The sequence below is a fragment of the Mustelus asterias genome, chromosome 7, assembly GCF_964213995.1.
Source record: "Mustelus asterias chromosome 7, sMusAst1.hap1.1, whole genome shotgun sequence".
Lineage (NCBI taxonomy): Eukaryota > Metazoa > Chordata > Chondrichthyes > Carcharhiniformes > Triakidae > Mustelus > Mustelus asterias.
In genome coordinates this window covers 83,345,514-83,362,293 of record NC_135807.1, presented here as the reverse complement: position 1 = coordinate 83,362,293, position 16,780 = coordinate 83,345,514, and the positions used below count along the sequence as shown (strand labels likewise).

Below are 16,780 nucleotides of genomic sequence, written 5' to 3'. Positions count from 1 at the left end.
AATAAGAACATAAGAACTAGGAGCAGGAGTAGGCCACCTGGCCCCTCAAGCCTGCTCCGCCATTCAATAAGATCATGGCTGATCTTTTTGTGGACTCAGCTCCACTTACCCACCCGCTCACCATAACCCTTAATTCCTTTACTGTTCAAAAATTTATCTATCCTGACCTTAAAAACTTTCAATGAGGTAGCCTCAACTGCTTCACTGGGCAGGGAATTCTACAGATTCACAACCCTTTGTGTGAAGAAGTTCCTCCTCAACTCAGTCCTAAATCTGCTTCCCCTATTTTGAGGCTATGCCCCCTAGTTCTAGTTTCACCTGATAGTGGAAACAACTTCCCTGCTTCTATCTTATCTATTCCCTTCATAATCTAATATGTTTCTCTAAGATCTCCCCTCATTGTTCTGAATTCCAATGAGTATAGCCCCAGTCTACTCAGTCTCTCCTCATAAGCCAACCCTCTCAACTCCGGAATCAACCTAGTGAATCTCCTCTGCACCCCCTCCTGTGCCAGTATATCCTTTCTCAAGTAAGGAGACCAGAACTGTACACAGTACTCCAGGTGTGGCCTCACCAGCACCTTATACAGCTGCAACATAACCTCACTGTTTTTGAACTCCATCCCTCCAGCAACGATGGACAAAATTCCATTTGGCTTCTTAATTACCTGCTGCACCTGCAAACCAACTCCTTGAGATTCTTGCACAAAGACACCCACGTCCCTCTGCACAGTAGCATGCTACAATTTTTTACCATTTAAATAACAGTCCATTTTGTTGTTATTCCTACCAAAATGGATGACCTCACATTTTCTCACATTTAAGCATCCTGGATTTTAATTGCTCCACCATAGGTCTTAAGCTCTGGAATTCCTTGTTTAAATCTGTTTACCTCTCTTTTCTTCTTTAAGGTGCTTCTTAAATGTACTTCATTGATTAAGCTTTTGGCCATCCACCCCAATGGAGCCTTAGGTGGCTCAGCGTCAAAGTTTGCTTTATAATGCTCCTGTGAAACACTTTGGAGGATTTTATTGCATTAAAGGCGCTATATAAATACACACTGTTGTTGTTATATCAAACCAAACTTCAAATAGTTTACCAAAGAAGGCCACAACTTTGAATTAACTTGGGATTGATAGGGCCTATGAAGGCAAGGAGAAAAATAAACAATTGCCACTGGGTGAAAACATTAAAGCCTTGTAGCATTAAAATCTACACACCAGAAATATAGTTGTAAAGGAGCAGGAACTCACTTGTACTTGTGCACCTCTTCCTCTGTAGTTTCAAGGTGCTCTTTCAGTGTTTCTAGTTCAGTTTGTAGTTTTTGTTGCTTTTGCTCCTGACGAACTATTTCAGCTATTTGGTCATTTAGCTGCTTCTCAGTAGCTTGTAAGTTTGACTCCATTAAAATGAGTTTCTGCTCGCGACTTGCAAGCTCTTGAGCTACAATTAGATATTAATATTTTTTAATATTAAAATCACTTAACTTGTACACATCCCTATTAATTATAGAAATAATATTTCAAGATTTTAATACTGGATGCAAATACAAAAATAGAAGCCAAATTTACTTTTATTTTCTTCACTTGTTTTCTCCCCTTTTGTCCTGAAAGCATTAGTTGCCTGGTTGGCACAGTTCCCATGGGTACTCCTACCAAAGTAGTCGTTACTTATGTGCAAGATTTGACCACTGGTAGGCAACTGGTCAGGGGGTGATGGGCTTTCTCCAAGATGCTCCCCCAATTTCTCAAATTGTTGTTGTCTGCTGCACTGCTCAGGCATGGGCCTCCTGGGAGGTGTGGACCCTGATGAAGGGGGAGCGGTACACTATCTTGGAGGACGAGGAAGTAGCAAAGCAGGGTGAATCAGCCTTGTAACATCCCCCACATGTCCGGTTGAGACCTTAAAGTAGCAGGATGGAAGAGATGTTTGGACAGCAATAATTTAGGTACATTTTTCCTGAGGGCCTCCTCGTATTGGAAGCAAGGGAGCTCAGAAAACACTTTTCTTGGAGGATGGGAGCAATTTCAAGACTTACATGAAGTGTCGAGTTTCCTCTCTTCCTCACATTGAGAAGAACACAAGTCTCTAACTGCCGTTCTATTTCAAGTAACACAGTCATATGCATCTGTTCCACCATCTCATCATTCACGTGACTTAAAGCCAGTTGTTCGAATCACACAAGCTTAGCTCCAATCATTTCTTCATTTCACTGCATTGAATCATTTGAACTAATCACATCCATAACAAAGGCCTTTCAAGTGAGTCACAAAGCGAAACCACTGACCCGTCTCCCTCTACTCTCGGCCACATTTATGGGTTGCTCGTCTTGTTGCTGAGGATGAGAGCGAGGCAGGCTGCTTGTGGGTGTGTGTGTGTGTACGGGTCCAGCTGAGATGCCCTGGTGGTCAACCTTGTCACCTCAGTGCCAGCATGACAACAGGCTGCCCCACCTATCTTGATCGAGGGGTAGCCATGGCCACAGGACTGGCATGTATTGATGGTGCCTCAGTCAGAGGGCCAAGGAGCCGTGGGGTTGCAGCTGATGATGCTGCACTGTGAGGAGTGCACCACCGCTTTCCCCCCTACTTCATTACAGCCTGCCTCAGCCCTTTCATACAGCTTGAATGTCAGAGTGAACCATCAGCTGGGACATTCCAGTCATCTTTCCATGCATCTTAGCATGCTTATGCAGCATCATCAGCATTGACCAACTTACCTCTTAGACCTCAGGCAAGCTAGGCTGAACAGTTTTTCATCAGTTCTTATAGAACAGTACAGCACAGAACAGGCCCTTCGGCCCACGATGTTGTGCCGAGCTTTATAGAGATGTAGACACCTTTTGTAAATAATCTGAAGGCATATGACAGCAGCAAAGAAAGGAATATACCAGTGTGTTGGTGCCAGAACAAAACCCACTAACTCCACTGTAATCTCAAAGGGTTGTGATGTTGCCCACTTATAGCTGACCTTACCCATCATGTTGTCATGAAAAGAGGGGAGCAGCTTCAGGGGGCAGCCAATATTGTCCAGCAGTTTAAATGAACCTCCTCTGCTCACATGATCAAATACCTTAGTGCTATTGATAAAGGGAATGTCTAGTGGTTTCCTTTGTTCATAACATTTCTCTTGCAGTTGCTAGACTGTGAAGGTCATGTCATTTGTAGATCTTCCAGTTCTGAAACCACAACAAAATTGGGGTAGATGTGTTCAGTCAGGATTTGCAATCTGACAAGGGCAATATGGGCAAATATTTTTCCCACAATACTGAGCAGGGAGATGTCTCAATAGTTGTTGTAATCACTGTGGTTGCCCTTGTTCTTGTATGGGGGTCACAACCTTTGCATGATGCATACCCTTGGACACAGCCCCCTCCCTCCAGCAGAGTCAGAGAAGTTTGTGCATATGATGCAGGAGTGCCAGCTTCCCATGGTTAATGACTTCAGGAGGTACAGTATCAGCATCTGGAGCTTAGCCCAAGGCAAGAGAGTCAATTACTTTGCTAAGTTCTTCCACTGTGGATTCGATATCCGGTTGTGCCAAGATAAACAGGTTTTCTATGGTGTCTAGAGCTTCCTCAGTGATAGGGTTCACCCAAGAAGAAAATACTGCATATAACTAGCACCAGGAATAAACCAATAGATGGCGCTATGTTTCTGGATCACAGCAAAACCAACAATATATTACTCACATGCAGAAACATTGAAGTACAACAATGAAGCTCCATATTACATTTCTGTTAACTACTGAAAATAAAAAAGTCTGCACTAAATGTTTACCCGAATGCAGCATACATATCATCTAAAAGGGTCAGTTTTTAATTTGCTGCAACCTTCATTTCAACTTAGATTCAACTGAAATTTATGTCCCAACAAGACACAAGAACTTTGCAGCTTGGAGTAAGAGTTAGTTAACAGAAATTAATATGTAAATCAAGAAATGTGAAATTGAATGAAAACCAAAACAAATATCTTCAGAATACTTGCACTGTTTTGTTGTGGGAAAAACGTAGAACTAATGAGTACACAGCCATCATGATCAATATGAGACAGCAATAACAGGAATGTTTATATTTCTACCTTACGTTATCACACAGATGACTTGGATTGCCAAATATTTAACTGAGTGCAAATACTTTTGGCTCATCCTTATTAATCACTGTACAACTATAGCAAGAACATGCAGAGAACAGGTTGATGGTTTAAACATGCAAGATATTAAAATTTGCCATGGAACAATTGCACAGAGCACATGCCTGAAACATTAGGCTATTTGCATATGGGCATGGTAGCAAATGATTATTTTACTGGATTAGTAATCCAAAGGCCTGTACTGTCACATCATAGAATCCCTACAGTGCAGAATGGCCCATTCTGGCCCATCGAGTCTGCACCAACTCTCCGTAAGAGCATTCCACCCAAGCCCTCCCCTCTGCCCTATCCCTGTAACCCCGCACATTTATCATGGCTAATCCACCTAACCTACACATTTTTGGACACTGAGGGGCAATTTAACATGGCCAATCTACCTAACCTGCAAATCTTTGGACTGTGGAAGGAAACCAGAGCACCCATTGGAAATCCATGCAGACACAGGGAGAATGTACAAACTCCACACAGTCACCCAAGGCCAAAATTAAACCCAGGTCCCTGGCACTGTGGAGCAGCAGTGCTAACCATTGTGCCACGACTACTAATACAAATTGTTCAGTTTGCAATTTAGAGTAAAAATATTTAGCTGGAGTATAGCCAATTTCAGCAGGATTAGAAAGGAGCTGGCCTACATAAATTGGAATGCAAGACGAGCAGGCAAAATTGTAACAGAGCAATTGGGGTGCCTTTAAAGAGGAAATGGCTGGGGTACTGTTGAGGTACATTCCTATGATGGGGAAAAGGTAGAACAAAACCAGAGACTCCCAGATGCAAAAGATGGAGAGTAAGGGGAGCAGAAAAACGGTGTGTGTGGCAAGTGTTAGCTTGATAATACAAGTGAGAACCAGGTTGAAAAGTTCACAGAGGTAGAGAAAAGGAAATATGAATGGCAAAGAGAGAGATAATGAGAAGAGAATGGCAGTTAACATTACAGGGAATCCAAAAGTATTTTACAGGTCCAATGCTAAAGTGGGAATAAGGGGGGGAAGGGAGGAGGGGGGGGCGGTGGTGCAATAAGGGTTTAAAAAGAGGGTCTATGTATGGAGGCAGAAGGCATAACTGAGGTTCTAAATGGTCACTTTGCATCTGTTTTTACCAAGAAGATGCTGCATGTGCCATAGTGAATCAGAAGGAGGTTGAGATACAGAGTGGACTAAATATTGATAAAGAGAAGATAATTAAAAAATGTTGGCTGTAATTAAGGTTGATAAATCACCAGGATTGGATAGGATACATCCCAGGATGCTGAGGGAAGTAAGGGTGAAAATTGTCAAGACATTGGCCATTATCTTCTGGACCTCCTTAATTACTGGGATGGTGTCAGAGAACTGGAGAATTACAAATCTTACATACTTGTTCAAAACACATGTGAGGAAAACCCAACAGATATAAGCCACTTGAAATCTCATTGGCGGGAAAGCTTTTAGAAATGATAATCTGTAACAAAATTGGCAATCAGGTGTACAAGTGTAAGTCAATTAAGGAAAGCTAGTACAGATTGATAAGACAAATTAGTAGTTAAATAACTAGATTTATTTTTGATGAGGTATCAGAGGGGGGTTCAGGAGGGTAATGCAGTTGGTGTTGCCTTTACGGACTCTCAATGTGCTGCATAATAGGCTTGCCAGCAAAGTTGAAGCCCATGGAATAAAAAGGGATAGTTAGGGAAGCATAGGTGTCCGAGTGACAGGTAACGAAGTGTAGTGGTGAACAATTATTTCTCAAAATGTATACAGTGGTGTGTTCCAGAAGTTGGTATTAGGACCACTACTTTTCTATATATACATTAAAGACTTTGAGTTGGGTGTACCTGGTAGATTTTAAAAATTTGCAGATGACATAAAACTTGGAAGTATAATGAACCGTGTGGAGGATAGTGATAGACTTGAAGAGAAGATCAAAAGGCTCGTGGAATGGGCAGAAACCTAGTAGATGAAATTTAAATATGGAAAAGTGTGAGGTGATACACTTTCTTAGGAAAACAAATATAGGCAAGAAAAACATAGGCACAATTCTAAAGGGGGGAGAGGTCTGGGGGTATCAGGACACAAATCATTGAGGATAGGGCAGGTTGAGAAACTGGGCTTTATAAATAGAAGCATAGGACGTAATTCTCTGTTTTATCGTCTGAGTGCAGTAGTGGATGATTCTGGTAGTGTTGTTCCTGCTGGCTGGAATGGTGTGAACTCCTGCCCGATTCCATGCCCTTTAATTATTCATGAACGAGTATCTCTCCGAATCACCTGATGTGTCGGGAGCTGATTCGTCTGCCCGTCATCAGCTGGCAGGTTCAAAGGAAGGATGTTAAAGCCCTGGAGAGAGTACAAAGGAGGTTTACCAGAATGATCCCAGGAATGTGGAATTTTAGATGCAAGGAATGATGAGAGAAATTGGGCTTATTCTCCTTGGAGTAGAGAAGATTAAGAGATGACCTTACTGAGCTGTTCAAAATTATGAACAATTTTGATGGGATAAGGAAGGATATTCTGTTTCCACTAGTTGGCATGTCAGTGACTCGGGGCACAATTTCAAGATGGTCAACTAGAGAGCGATGAGTGAGATGAAGAGAAACTTCTTTACTCAGAGTTGTTGGGATTTGGAATGCGTTGATTGTGAGAGTGGTGGAGGTGAATTCCATAAGAGGTTTCAAAGGAGAGCTGGATATATGTTTGCAAGTTATAAATTTAGAGGGCTACGGAGATAGGGCTGGGAAACTCTTTCCGGAGCTGGTGCAGTCATAATGGGCTGAATGGCTTCCTTCTGTGCTGTAAAATTCTATGATTCTATGACAAGCCCCTTGACAGGTACTTCAGAATAAGCTTCAAACTCTCTCCTGCTATATTGCCTCTAAGTTTGTCCTCACGTTTATTGGCAGCCACCAAAGTTTCATGATCATGAGGACTTCTCCTTAGGGTCCGAGATGGTTCTTTGTGGCCTTTGTTTTTCATTGCTGAACCTATTAAAGCTATGACCTCTTGTTTGCAGAGAAATAAATCTAAATCAAAATCAAAGACAGTCTGAAACATTTCTTGAAGCATAGTGGTATTGATGTTAGTGACTGGGATGAGCTTGCTACCAACCATTCAAAATGGCGACAACATGTCCATCAAGCTTCATCACGCTTTGAGTCCAAGTATCTTAATGATGAGGCAAAGTGGTGTCAGAAAAGGAAAGAAAGGAAGCAAATCCTGCATTCTGGTTCATACCTCGTAGGACATCCTGCCTCAGGTACTCAAGATACATAGGTCAAAAATTGCCTGTTCATTCACTTGAAGACCCTGACTGAAACTCACCACACCAAGCAGACGTCATACTCGAATCAAGGGACAGCTGACTCAGGTGCCAAACCTCTACTGGCACTTTTGTCTGTTGGGACTACTATTATAAGATTGTCCCCTTGCAGATTGGAGGATCTTTCTTCAGTATATGAGCAACTTCTGACACAAGGGTCACTTCTGGACTCACTATCAGTATTTGCATTGCACTTTCTTACTCTAACTTTTCACCCCATTCTGCCAGTCTATGGACATTACTTCCTAGCTATCATCCTGAACATTCAACCAATATTTAAAATTGCCAGTAGCTTCACTACACGCCTCTGGAATATATGTTATCTCACTATCCACTCTGTGCAATTTGCCTGTTCATGTATTTGCTCTGCCCCGTGTGGTCATGATCATTCACATTACCATCAGTAATTTAGTCACTGATCCTAGGATCTTCAACACAAAACAAGTGCAGTTGAGGTACAAGATGTCTTGTTTATTTCCCCCAACATCCTGACAATTTATCACCAGGGCGCACGCAGCAGTGACTTGGAGATTAATCTTCAGTTTCAGGGGCCAATCACAGAGGGTTGGCCACCCCGAGTCACCAAAACCCACCTCCCCACCCCCCTCAAGGACGTCCCTCTGGCACACAGGAGAGGGCGAGAAAGAGAAAGTTACACGCTGCTCTAAAGTGTAGACTTCCGATTCACGTGCCACCTTGCACAGCCAGCGCCAGAAGACTCCCCCACTCACCCTGTGAAGCTCCTTGTCGTGGCCACTGTGCAGTCATGAGGCGACCAATTCGCACAAAGGAAGGTCCCACCTTTGGAAATGTCGGCCGAGGGATATATATTGGGCCTGGGGTCACTTGGGATAACTCTTCTGCCTTGTTAACGTCTATTAGCTGCTCAAAGTCTGAGATTTTGTAATTTCAATTTATTCTTAGAATGAACCTTAACAGTTTGATTGCCATGGTCAATAAATGCTGTTTTACCAGCATAACCTATTACCTTACCAAGTTCCTTCCATTCCCCATCACCCTCTCTTTTACAATGCACCAAATCTCCTGAAATAAACTCTATTTCAGGTGGTCTGGTGTGGTGCCTCAGTGTTCTTTACAATTTTTCTGATATCCCAGCCTTGATGAAAGCTTGACTCCGTGCATGTAAGGTGCTCAAAAGTGCAGAAAAAACTTAATTGTTCCAACTTCTAGGACAGACAATTGCGTAGAAGTCAATTGTGACAGAAGTCGGCCATAGACTAATTAATGGGGATTTTATCCTTCCATCATATTTTATTTTTATTGTCCTACAATAAAAATGTGTTTTTTAACGAAGTGTAAAGTTATCATTGAATGACTGCTTTATAAAATCTTTGTTAAGACCTACTGCTATTGTAGAGTTGATTGGTTCTATACCACATGGCTGTGGTTCTGGAGTCACATGTAGCCCAAACCAGGTAAGGACGGCAGATTTTCTTCCCTAAAGGACATTAGTGGGTGAATGGTCATGGAAATGCCATAGTTCAATATGGGGAGCATGCAGTGGCATGGGATTTCGTGGGATTGACAGGGTGTGAGGGGTAGAGGGCCTTTTTGTTTTTATTATAACTGGGAGGAAGTCCCACTGCACTGAAACGGGCCTTTTAAGCAGGCCGCCTTCACACCCAGCAGCCCACGTGTTTTTTTATTCATTTGTGGGACATGGGCATCACTGGCTGGCCAGCATTTATTGCCCATCCCTAGTTGCCCTTGGAGGACGGTTGAAAGTCAACCACATGGCTGTGGTTCTGGAGTCACATGTAGCCCAAACCAGGTAAGGGCGGCAGATTTTCATCCCTAAAGGACGTTAGTGAATCAGATGGGTTTTTCCAACAATTGACAATGGTTTCATGGTCATCAGTAGATGTGTAATTTCAGATTTTTAAAAATTGAATTCAAATTCCACCACCTGCCATGATGGGATTTGAACCTGGGTCCCCAGACCATTAGCTGAGTTTCTGGATTAATAGTCCAATGACAAAAGTACTAGGCCATCGGCTCCACTATTGCCTCTGAACTTTCTCTCAGGTCAGATGGCCCGACTAAAGCTCACACCCACCTTCCCCCTCTGCTCCCACCCCAATGAAAATCCCATCTGTTTAGGCACTTAGGCGATTGGGTCATGCCTGGGATTTTCCTGACTTCCAATACCAGCGTTGCAGATAAAAATCTAGCCAACATTTTACCCATCTATATACACTACTGTTGAAGAACAAGAATATGTAATACTGTACAACTGAAGGAGTCCATGACTAATATTTTCATCACAGCACTAAAATTCCTTGTGGCCTGTCTAATTTATTCATATTCATCTTTACCTCTATCCTCTGCCTCAGAGTTCTCTTTGAGGAGTGTCATTTCAGGTATGTTCGCTCTACACTTTGGACAGTCCACCACATAATGATACTTAAAGTCACATGTGAAGCACCTACTAACTGTTCCTTGGGTAGACTTGGGATTAGTTTGCCTATTAGTGCTGTTTCAACTCTTTCCTCTGCTGCAGTGGCTAGATCTGCTAAATATGCTTTCATCCCCATTCTGCCTAAGTTTAATCCTTCCAGTGGATTGTTGTTTGAGCCCAATATTTGGACTATTTTGCAATCGGGCAATAATTGAGTACGCTATTATGAAGGCTGAAAGTAATAACTCTTCCCCAGGAAAATATTTCAAAGCAGAAAACACCCGATCCAATGGGGTGTTCCTCTCCAAGAACTGAACACCAACTAGAACCAGTAACCTGTCCATTTGAGACACCTTAACACAAATCAGTAATTGAAATGCTATTACTGATACAGGGATCCCCAAATTGAATGTTGTCAACCTTTTATACAATAAGTTATGATATATCCTTCCTGGATAGGATCTCTTTTCTGAAATCAATCAAAGTCTGACCAAGCCTCATAGATCACCTTTCTTGTAAATTTCATCCACAAACTGTTATAAAAGATCCAAATCTTCATCACTATCTAACTGACATATATTCAGCTTATAAAATAGCTCTGATTTGTATTTATTGTAGGAGGTGACAATGGTCGGGACATAAGCCCTGTCCACATACCCATTTCATTGTTCCACTGGACCTATGGTTCAGACTCCAGGATCATCAGAGGGTAATCAGAACTTGATCATTTACAGTTGCACAATGTGCGCAAGGATTTGTTTTCTGTAAAAGAATTCCAACCTTCACCTGTAAGCAGCCATGCTCAGCTACCATGTTCTAACTCAGAAAGCCAGTCGGTGTAGGATAGAACTGAGTCAACACACTTTTATAAACATCTATTTGCAAGAGTTACAAATTACAAGCAAGCCCCTGCTAACCCAACAACGGCAGTTTTAGTCTGTATTCATTTATAAGGGCAGAAGCGAATCCCCAGTTAATGCACACCATCTGCCTGCAAGCAACACATTTACTGTACGACCAATACAATGCACTCAGTTGTATTCAAGAGGGCAGCTCATCACCACACCACATAATTAGGAATGTTGCCCTTTTTAGTAACGCCCACGTCCCATGAACTCACTCAGCCTCTGATCTGCTCAATTTTCAAAATAACTCTTTGGATGCAGTAATCCTTCTGATCAAAAGAGAAAATTAAAATATTTAAGTAAATCCTGATCATTTAAGACAAAACAAATTACAAAACTAATTCATCAATAGTTCAAATTCTTCATATTAACTAAGTTTCTTTAAATTTTTTGTTCTTTCTTTATTGGTTGGGGCGCAGGCAACAGCAGCATGCTTTATTTACAATCCCTTTGGCAGATGTACAACTGCCCGGGGCTATAACACAATGTACCTAATGTTGAAACTGGCAGGTAATCTTATGTCAAACATATTATTTTGATTTAGGATGATCAATAGATTCTTGTTAAGAGGTAATTTCTTAGATGCTTTCACCTTGCCTTTCTCACAGGTAACATTCACAGAACTGCATTTATGAATTAGGAGAAAGAAAAACAAATACCTTTCGAACAAAAGTTTCCTGTGCAAAACAATTTTGAGATCAATACCCCATGTAATATGCTATCTGCAAAGATATGTTAGTGCTGGAAAAATATTTCAATCAACCTCTAGTTCTTTTTAAAAATTTAAGCCACAAAGAGAGAACAGTAGTTTAAGCGGCACACAGTAAAAGCAGTTAAGATCACGGTGAAATTTCTTTTTTTTCACTTTTGTGTAAATAGAACATAAATTCAATGTTTCAAAATATGCGTATGCATAAAATTCTGTCATTAAACCCTGTAGGGCAGCCGGTGGCACAGTGTTATCACTGCTGCCTCATAGCGCTAGGGACCCGGGTTCAATTCTGGCCTCGGGTCACTGTCTATGTGGAGTTTGTGTGTACTACTGTGTCTGCGTGGGTTTCCTCCGGGTGCTCCGGTTTCCTCCCACAGTCCAAAGATGTGCGAGTTAGGTTGATTGGTAACCAACTTGATCCTAGTGTCAGAGGGATTAGCAGGATAAATATGTGGAGTTACGGGAATAGGACCTGGGTGGGATTGTGGTCGGTGCAGACTCGACTGGCCGAATGGCCTCCTTCTGTACTGTAGGGATTCTTTGATTCTATGATTTTGAAATGTCATATCCCATGAATACTGAATATAAAACGTATTACATGTATGGCATCAGTAATTCTTGTTAAACACAGCGGTCAATCTTTCTCATGCCTCTTCCACCAGGATAAACGGACTAGTTAAGACGGCCTTGTAATGGGAATTAGGTCCAAACAGGGCTTTCAACAACATTTGTCTCAAGTGTATTTTGGTCTGCTATCTGCAAAAAGAGGCTGCAGCTAAATGAACTTTAGTCTTGTAGTGCACTGTTGCTACATTAAAGACAAGGAAAATGTGCTCCAAAAGAAGCTGCTGCTTTACAGACTTTCAATCAAGACATCTTGGGATGTTTTGCTATGTTAAAGGCACTATATAAATTCTACTATCGTTGCTTCAACAAACTCCATTCCCTAGCCACTGACTTCAACCTTCTACCTGGCAATGGTCGGAGGCCAAACCAGACTATTCACAACTTTGACATCCTATTGGCATCCTTTCTGACACCATCCTGCATCAAGGCCACCTACTTCTACCTCTGTAACATCACCTCTAGTCTCCCTCAGTTTATCTGCTGAAAACCTCAATTATGGCTTGGTTCCCAACTATTCCAATGTATTCCTGAGCAGTCTCCCATCTTGCATGCTCATAAATTTGAGTTCATCCAAAACTCTGCTGTCCACATCCTATTCATGTCATGTCCAATTCACCCACCAATTGTGCTTGTGGCCTACATTGGTTCTTAGTCCAGCAATGCCTCAATTTTAAATTTCCGACCCTTGTCTTCAACTTCTTCCTCATCTCTGTAACCTGCTCAGCCCTATAATTGCTCCAAGATCTTTGAGCTCCTCCAATTCTGGCCTCTTGTACATTTTTGCTTTTCAATGCATTGGTGACCATGAATTCAACTGTCTAAACTCTGGAGTTCCCACCCTCAACCTCTCAGCCCCTCGCTCCTCTTTTAAAATGCTCCTTAAAACCCATCTCTTTGACCAAGTGTTTGGTCACCTATTCTAATGTCTCCTTATGTCACTTAGTCTCAAAGTTTGTTTGATAAAGCATCTCCGAGTTGCCTTGGAAAGTTTTACTACATTATCAACACTATATAATTACAAGTTGTTGTTGTTAAAACCTATTGTATTAACGGGTCATCATTTTTAATATCTCCTCATGTGGCTTGGTGTAGAATTTTATCTGATAGCACTTATGTGAAGCGCCTTGAAACTAAAGGCACAATAGGTATGAGAGTTGCTATTGTTGTTGATAGGGCAAGTGGGAACCACTGCTGTTCAGTTTTCATGGGCAACCTGCATTCCAGGACATCTTTGGGAATCTTGATGTGGCTTTGGAAAGACAGCATAGTCACTCTGCGCAAAATGGCGCCCAGGTGCCCAGTGCGATTGAAAGTCAAATTTTTCTGTCCATGTGTATCTCCCTCTCCGCCTTTTAGGTTTCAGTGATTAAAATGTTTACATTTGTTATCGCTCTAAACAGGTGGAAATTAAAAGTTTTGTTTTAAGTCAAAATTCAACTAATTTATGCTTTTTTAAAAAATTTAATTGGTTTACCTCACATTTACACCGTGTCAATGATAGTTTAAATATTTCTAACCATCAACAGAACATAAGTGATCGTTTGAGGCTTTGTTTGCCAACCAAATTCACTTTCATTTAAAAAAATAAAATTGTAGCAACAGCATGCATTAATCTTGCACCTTTAATATAGAGAAACGTCCCTAAGCAATTCACAGAAGAGTAATAAATATAATGGATGTTGTTCCCAAGATAGAAGTATGATCATGAGAAAAAGCAATAGGAAAGGCCATTCAGCCCATTGAGCTTGCTCTGCCATTCAATAAGATAATGGTTGACCTAATTGTGGTCTTAACTCCACTTTCTTGCCTGTCCCCCATTACTCTAGACTGCCTTGTAGATCCAAAATCTGTCTAACTCAGTATTGAATACATTCAATGACTTAGCATTCAAATAGTTGGGGCTCCAGAATTAATCCCTATGGCAGCTCCATGATGTTTGCCAACCTGAAGAAGACCCATTTATTCTGACTCACTGCTTCCTGTTCGCCAATCCTCTATCCATGCTAGTATATCACCCCCATCTTATAAATTATTTTCCATGAAAGAGAATTCCAAAGATTAGAAACCCTCCGAAAAATGAAATTTCTCCTCATCTCCATCATAAGTGGGAGCCCCCTTATTTTTAAACTGTGCCACCCATTTCTGGATTTCCCCATGAGAAAAAACATCCTCTCAGCATCAACCATGTCAAGCCCCCTCAGGATCTTTTATTTTTCAATAAGATCATCTCTCATTCTTCTAAAGTTTAACGAACATAGGCCCAACATGCTCAACCTGTCCTCATAAGACAACTCCTTTATCCTAGGAATCAGTTTATTGGTCCTTCTCTGAACTGCTTCTAATGCAAGTATATCCCTTTTTAAGTAAGGAGGCCAAAACACACAGTACTCCAGATGTGGTCTCACCAGTGCCCTGTACAATTTTAGCAAAACTTCCCTACTTTTATATCCCACTCCCTTGCAATGAAGGCAAATATACCATTTGGCTTTCTAGCCATAAAGTCATACAACACAGAAAAAGCCCGTCAGCCCATCGAATTACTTGCTGTACCTGCATGTTAACATTTTGAGATTCATGTGCAAGGACACCAAAATCCCTGTGTACCACAGCATTTTGCAATTTTTCTCCACTTAAAGAATATTCTGCTTCTCTATTCTTCCTACCAAAGTGAACGACCAAACATTTTCTCACATTATACTCTATCTGCCAAATTTTGCCTGCTCACTTAATCTAGGTATAGCCTTTTGCAGATTCTTTGTATCCTCCTCACAACTTGCTTTCCTACCTAGCTTTGCATCACCAGCAAATTTGGTTGCATTGCAGTTGGTCCTTTCACCTAAATCATTAAAGTAGATTGTAAATAGTTGGGGCTCCAGAATTAATCCCTATGGCAGCTCCATGGTGTTTGCCAACCTGAAGAAGACCCATTTATTCTGACTCACTGCTTCCTGTTAGCCAATCCTCTATCCATGCTAGTATATCACCCCCATCATGAGCTATCTTGTGTAGAAACCTTTTATCTGGCACCTTATTGAATGACTTCTGGAAATCCAAGTACATATTTACTGGTTCTCCTTTATCCATCCTGCTTGTTACATCCTTAAATAAATCTTATAAATTTGTCAAACACAATTTTCCTTTCTCAACATCATGTTTCCTCCAATATATTCTAGCATTTTCCCAATAACATATGTAACACTAACTGGCCTACTCCTGTTTCCTGTCTCCCTTTTTTCTTGAATGATGGTGATTTGTGTTGTTCAATTCACTGGGACCTTTCCAGAATCTAGGGAATTTTAGAAGATTACAACCACTATCTCTGCCGTAGAAAAGAAAGGAGAAAAAGAGAGGGAGAAACTTAGAGCAATAACCATCACTAGAGGAAAATAGACTAGAAAAACTAATGGAGTCCACAGGGCCTGATAATCCACATCCGAGGGTCCCTAACCAGATCTTAAAAGCACCATCAGCTTACTCACGATCATCAATACAGCAATAATCTGCACAGTGATGCTTGGTTTGTGTTCCACCTGGGTCACTCAACTCCTGATCTTGTTACATCCTTAATCCAAACATAGACAAAAGAGCTGAATTCAAGAGGTGAGCTGAGAGTGACTGCCCTTGACATCATCACAGCATTTGACCAAGTGGTAGCATCAACAAGCCCTAGCAAAATTGAAATTAATGGGCATTGGGAGGAAAACGCTCTAGTTGGAGTCATACCTAGCATGAAGGCATCTGGGGATCAGGCGGGTAAGTGGTACTGATCCACGTCAGATCAGCCATGATCTTATTGAATGGCGGGGCAGGCTCGAGGGGCTAGATGGCCTACTCCTGATCCTATTTCTTATGTTCTTATGAAGGAAAATGGTTATGGTCGCCAGACGCCAAAGATCTAAGCTCCAAGACATGCAGGAGTTTCTCAGAATAGTGTTCTAGGCCCTACCATCTTCAACTGTTTCATCAATGGCCTCCCCTCCATCATAAGGTCAAAGGGTTGGATATTCGCTGATGATTGCACATTGTTTGGACCATTTGCAACTCCTCAGAAACTGAAGTAGTCCTTGTCCAAATGCAAGGCATGGACAATATTCAGGTTTGGGCTGGAAAGTAACAAGTAACATTCATGCCACACAAATGCCAGACAATGACCATCTCCAACAAGAGAAAACCTAACCATCACCGCTTGATATTGGATGGTGTTTTCATTGCTGGTTCCCCCACCACCAACATCCACAGGGTAACCATTGACCAGAAACTTAACTGGACCAGCCCATATAAATACTGAGGCTACAAGAGCACGTCAGACGTTAGAAACTCACCCTCTGAATCCTGTCCACCATCTACAAGGCACAAATCAGGAGTATGATAGAATACTCTCCACTTCCCTTGATGGGTGCATCTCCAATAGCACTCGAGTTATTCGACACTTACCATGGCAAAACAACTTGCTTGATTGGCACTTCATCCACCATATTCAACATTCACTCTTTCAACAATGACACACAATGACAGTATCATCTGAACTGCAACCTCTACCATCTAAAAGTACAAGGGAAGCAAACACATGGGAACACCACCACCAGAAAGTTCCCCACTCATTAGCCTGACTTGGAACTAATTTGTTGTTCCTTCACTGTTACAGGATCAAAAACCTGGAACACTCATCCTAGCAG

General features: G+C 41.6%; 1 protein-coding gene across 1 annotated transcript in view; it reads right to left on the bottom strand.

Moving 5' to 3' along the window:
- Positions 1–16,780, bottom strand: part of LOC144496129 (uncharacterized) — a 287,585-nt gene that overhangs the window by 27,967 nt on the left and 242,838 nt on the right. Inside the window, exon 22 of the mRNA XM_078217113.1 lies at positions 1,253–1,442. Coding sequence (XP_078073239.1) covers positions 1,253–1,442 — 190 coding nt within the window. The remainder of the gene's footprint in view (positions 1–1,252; positions 1,443–16,780) is intronic.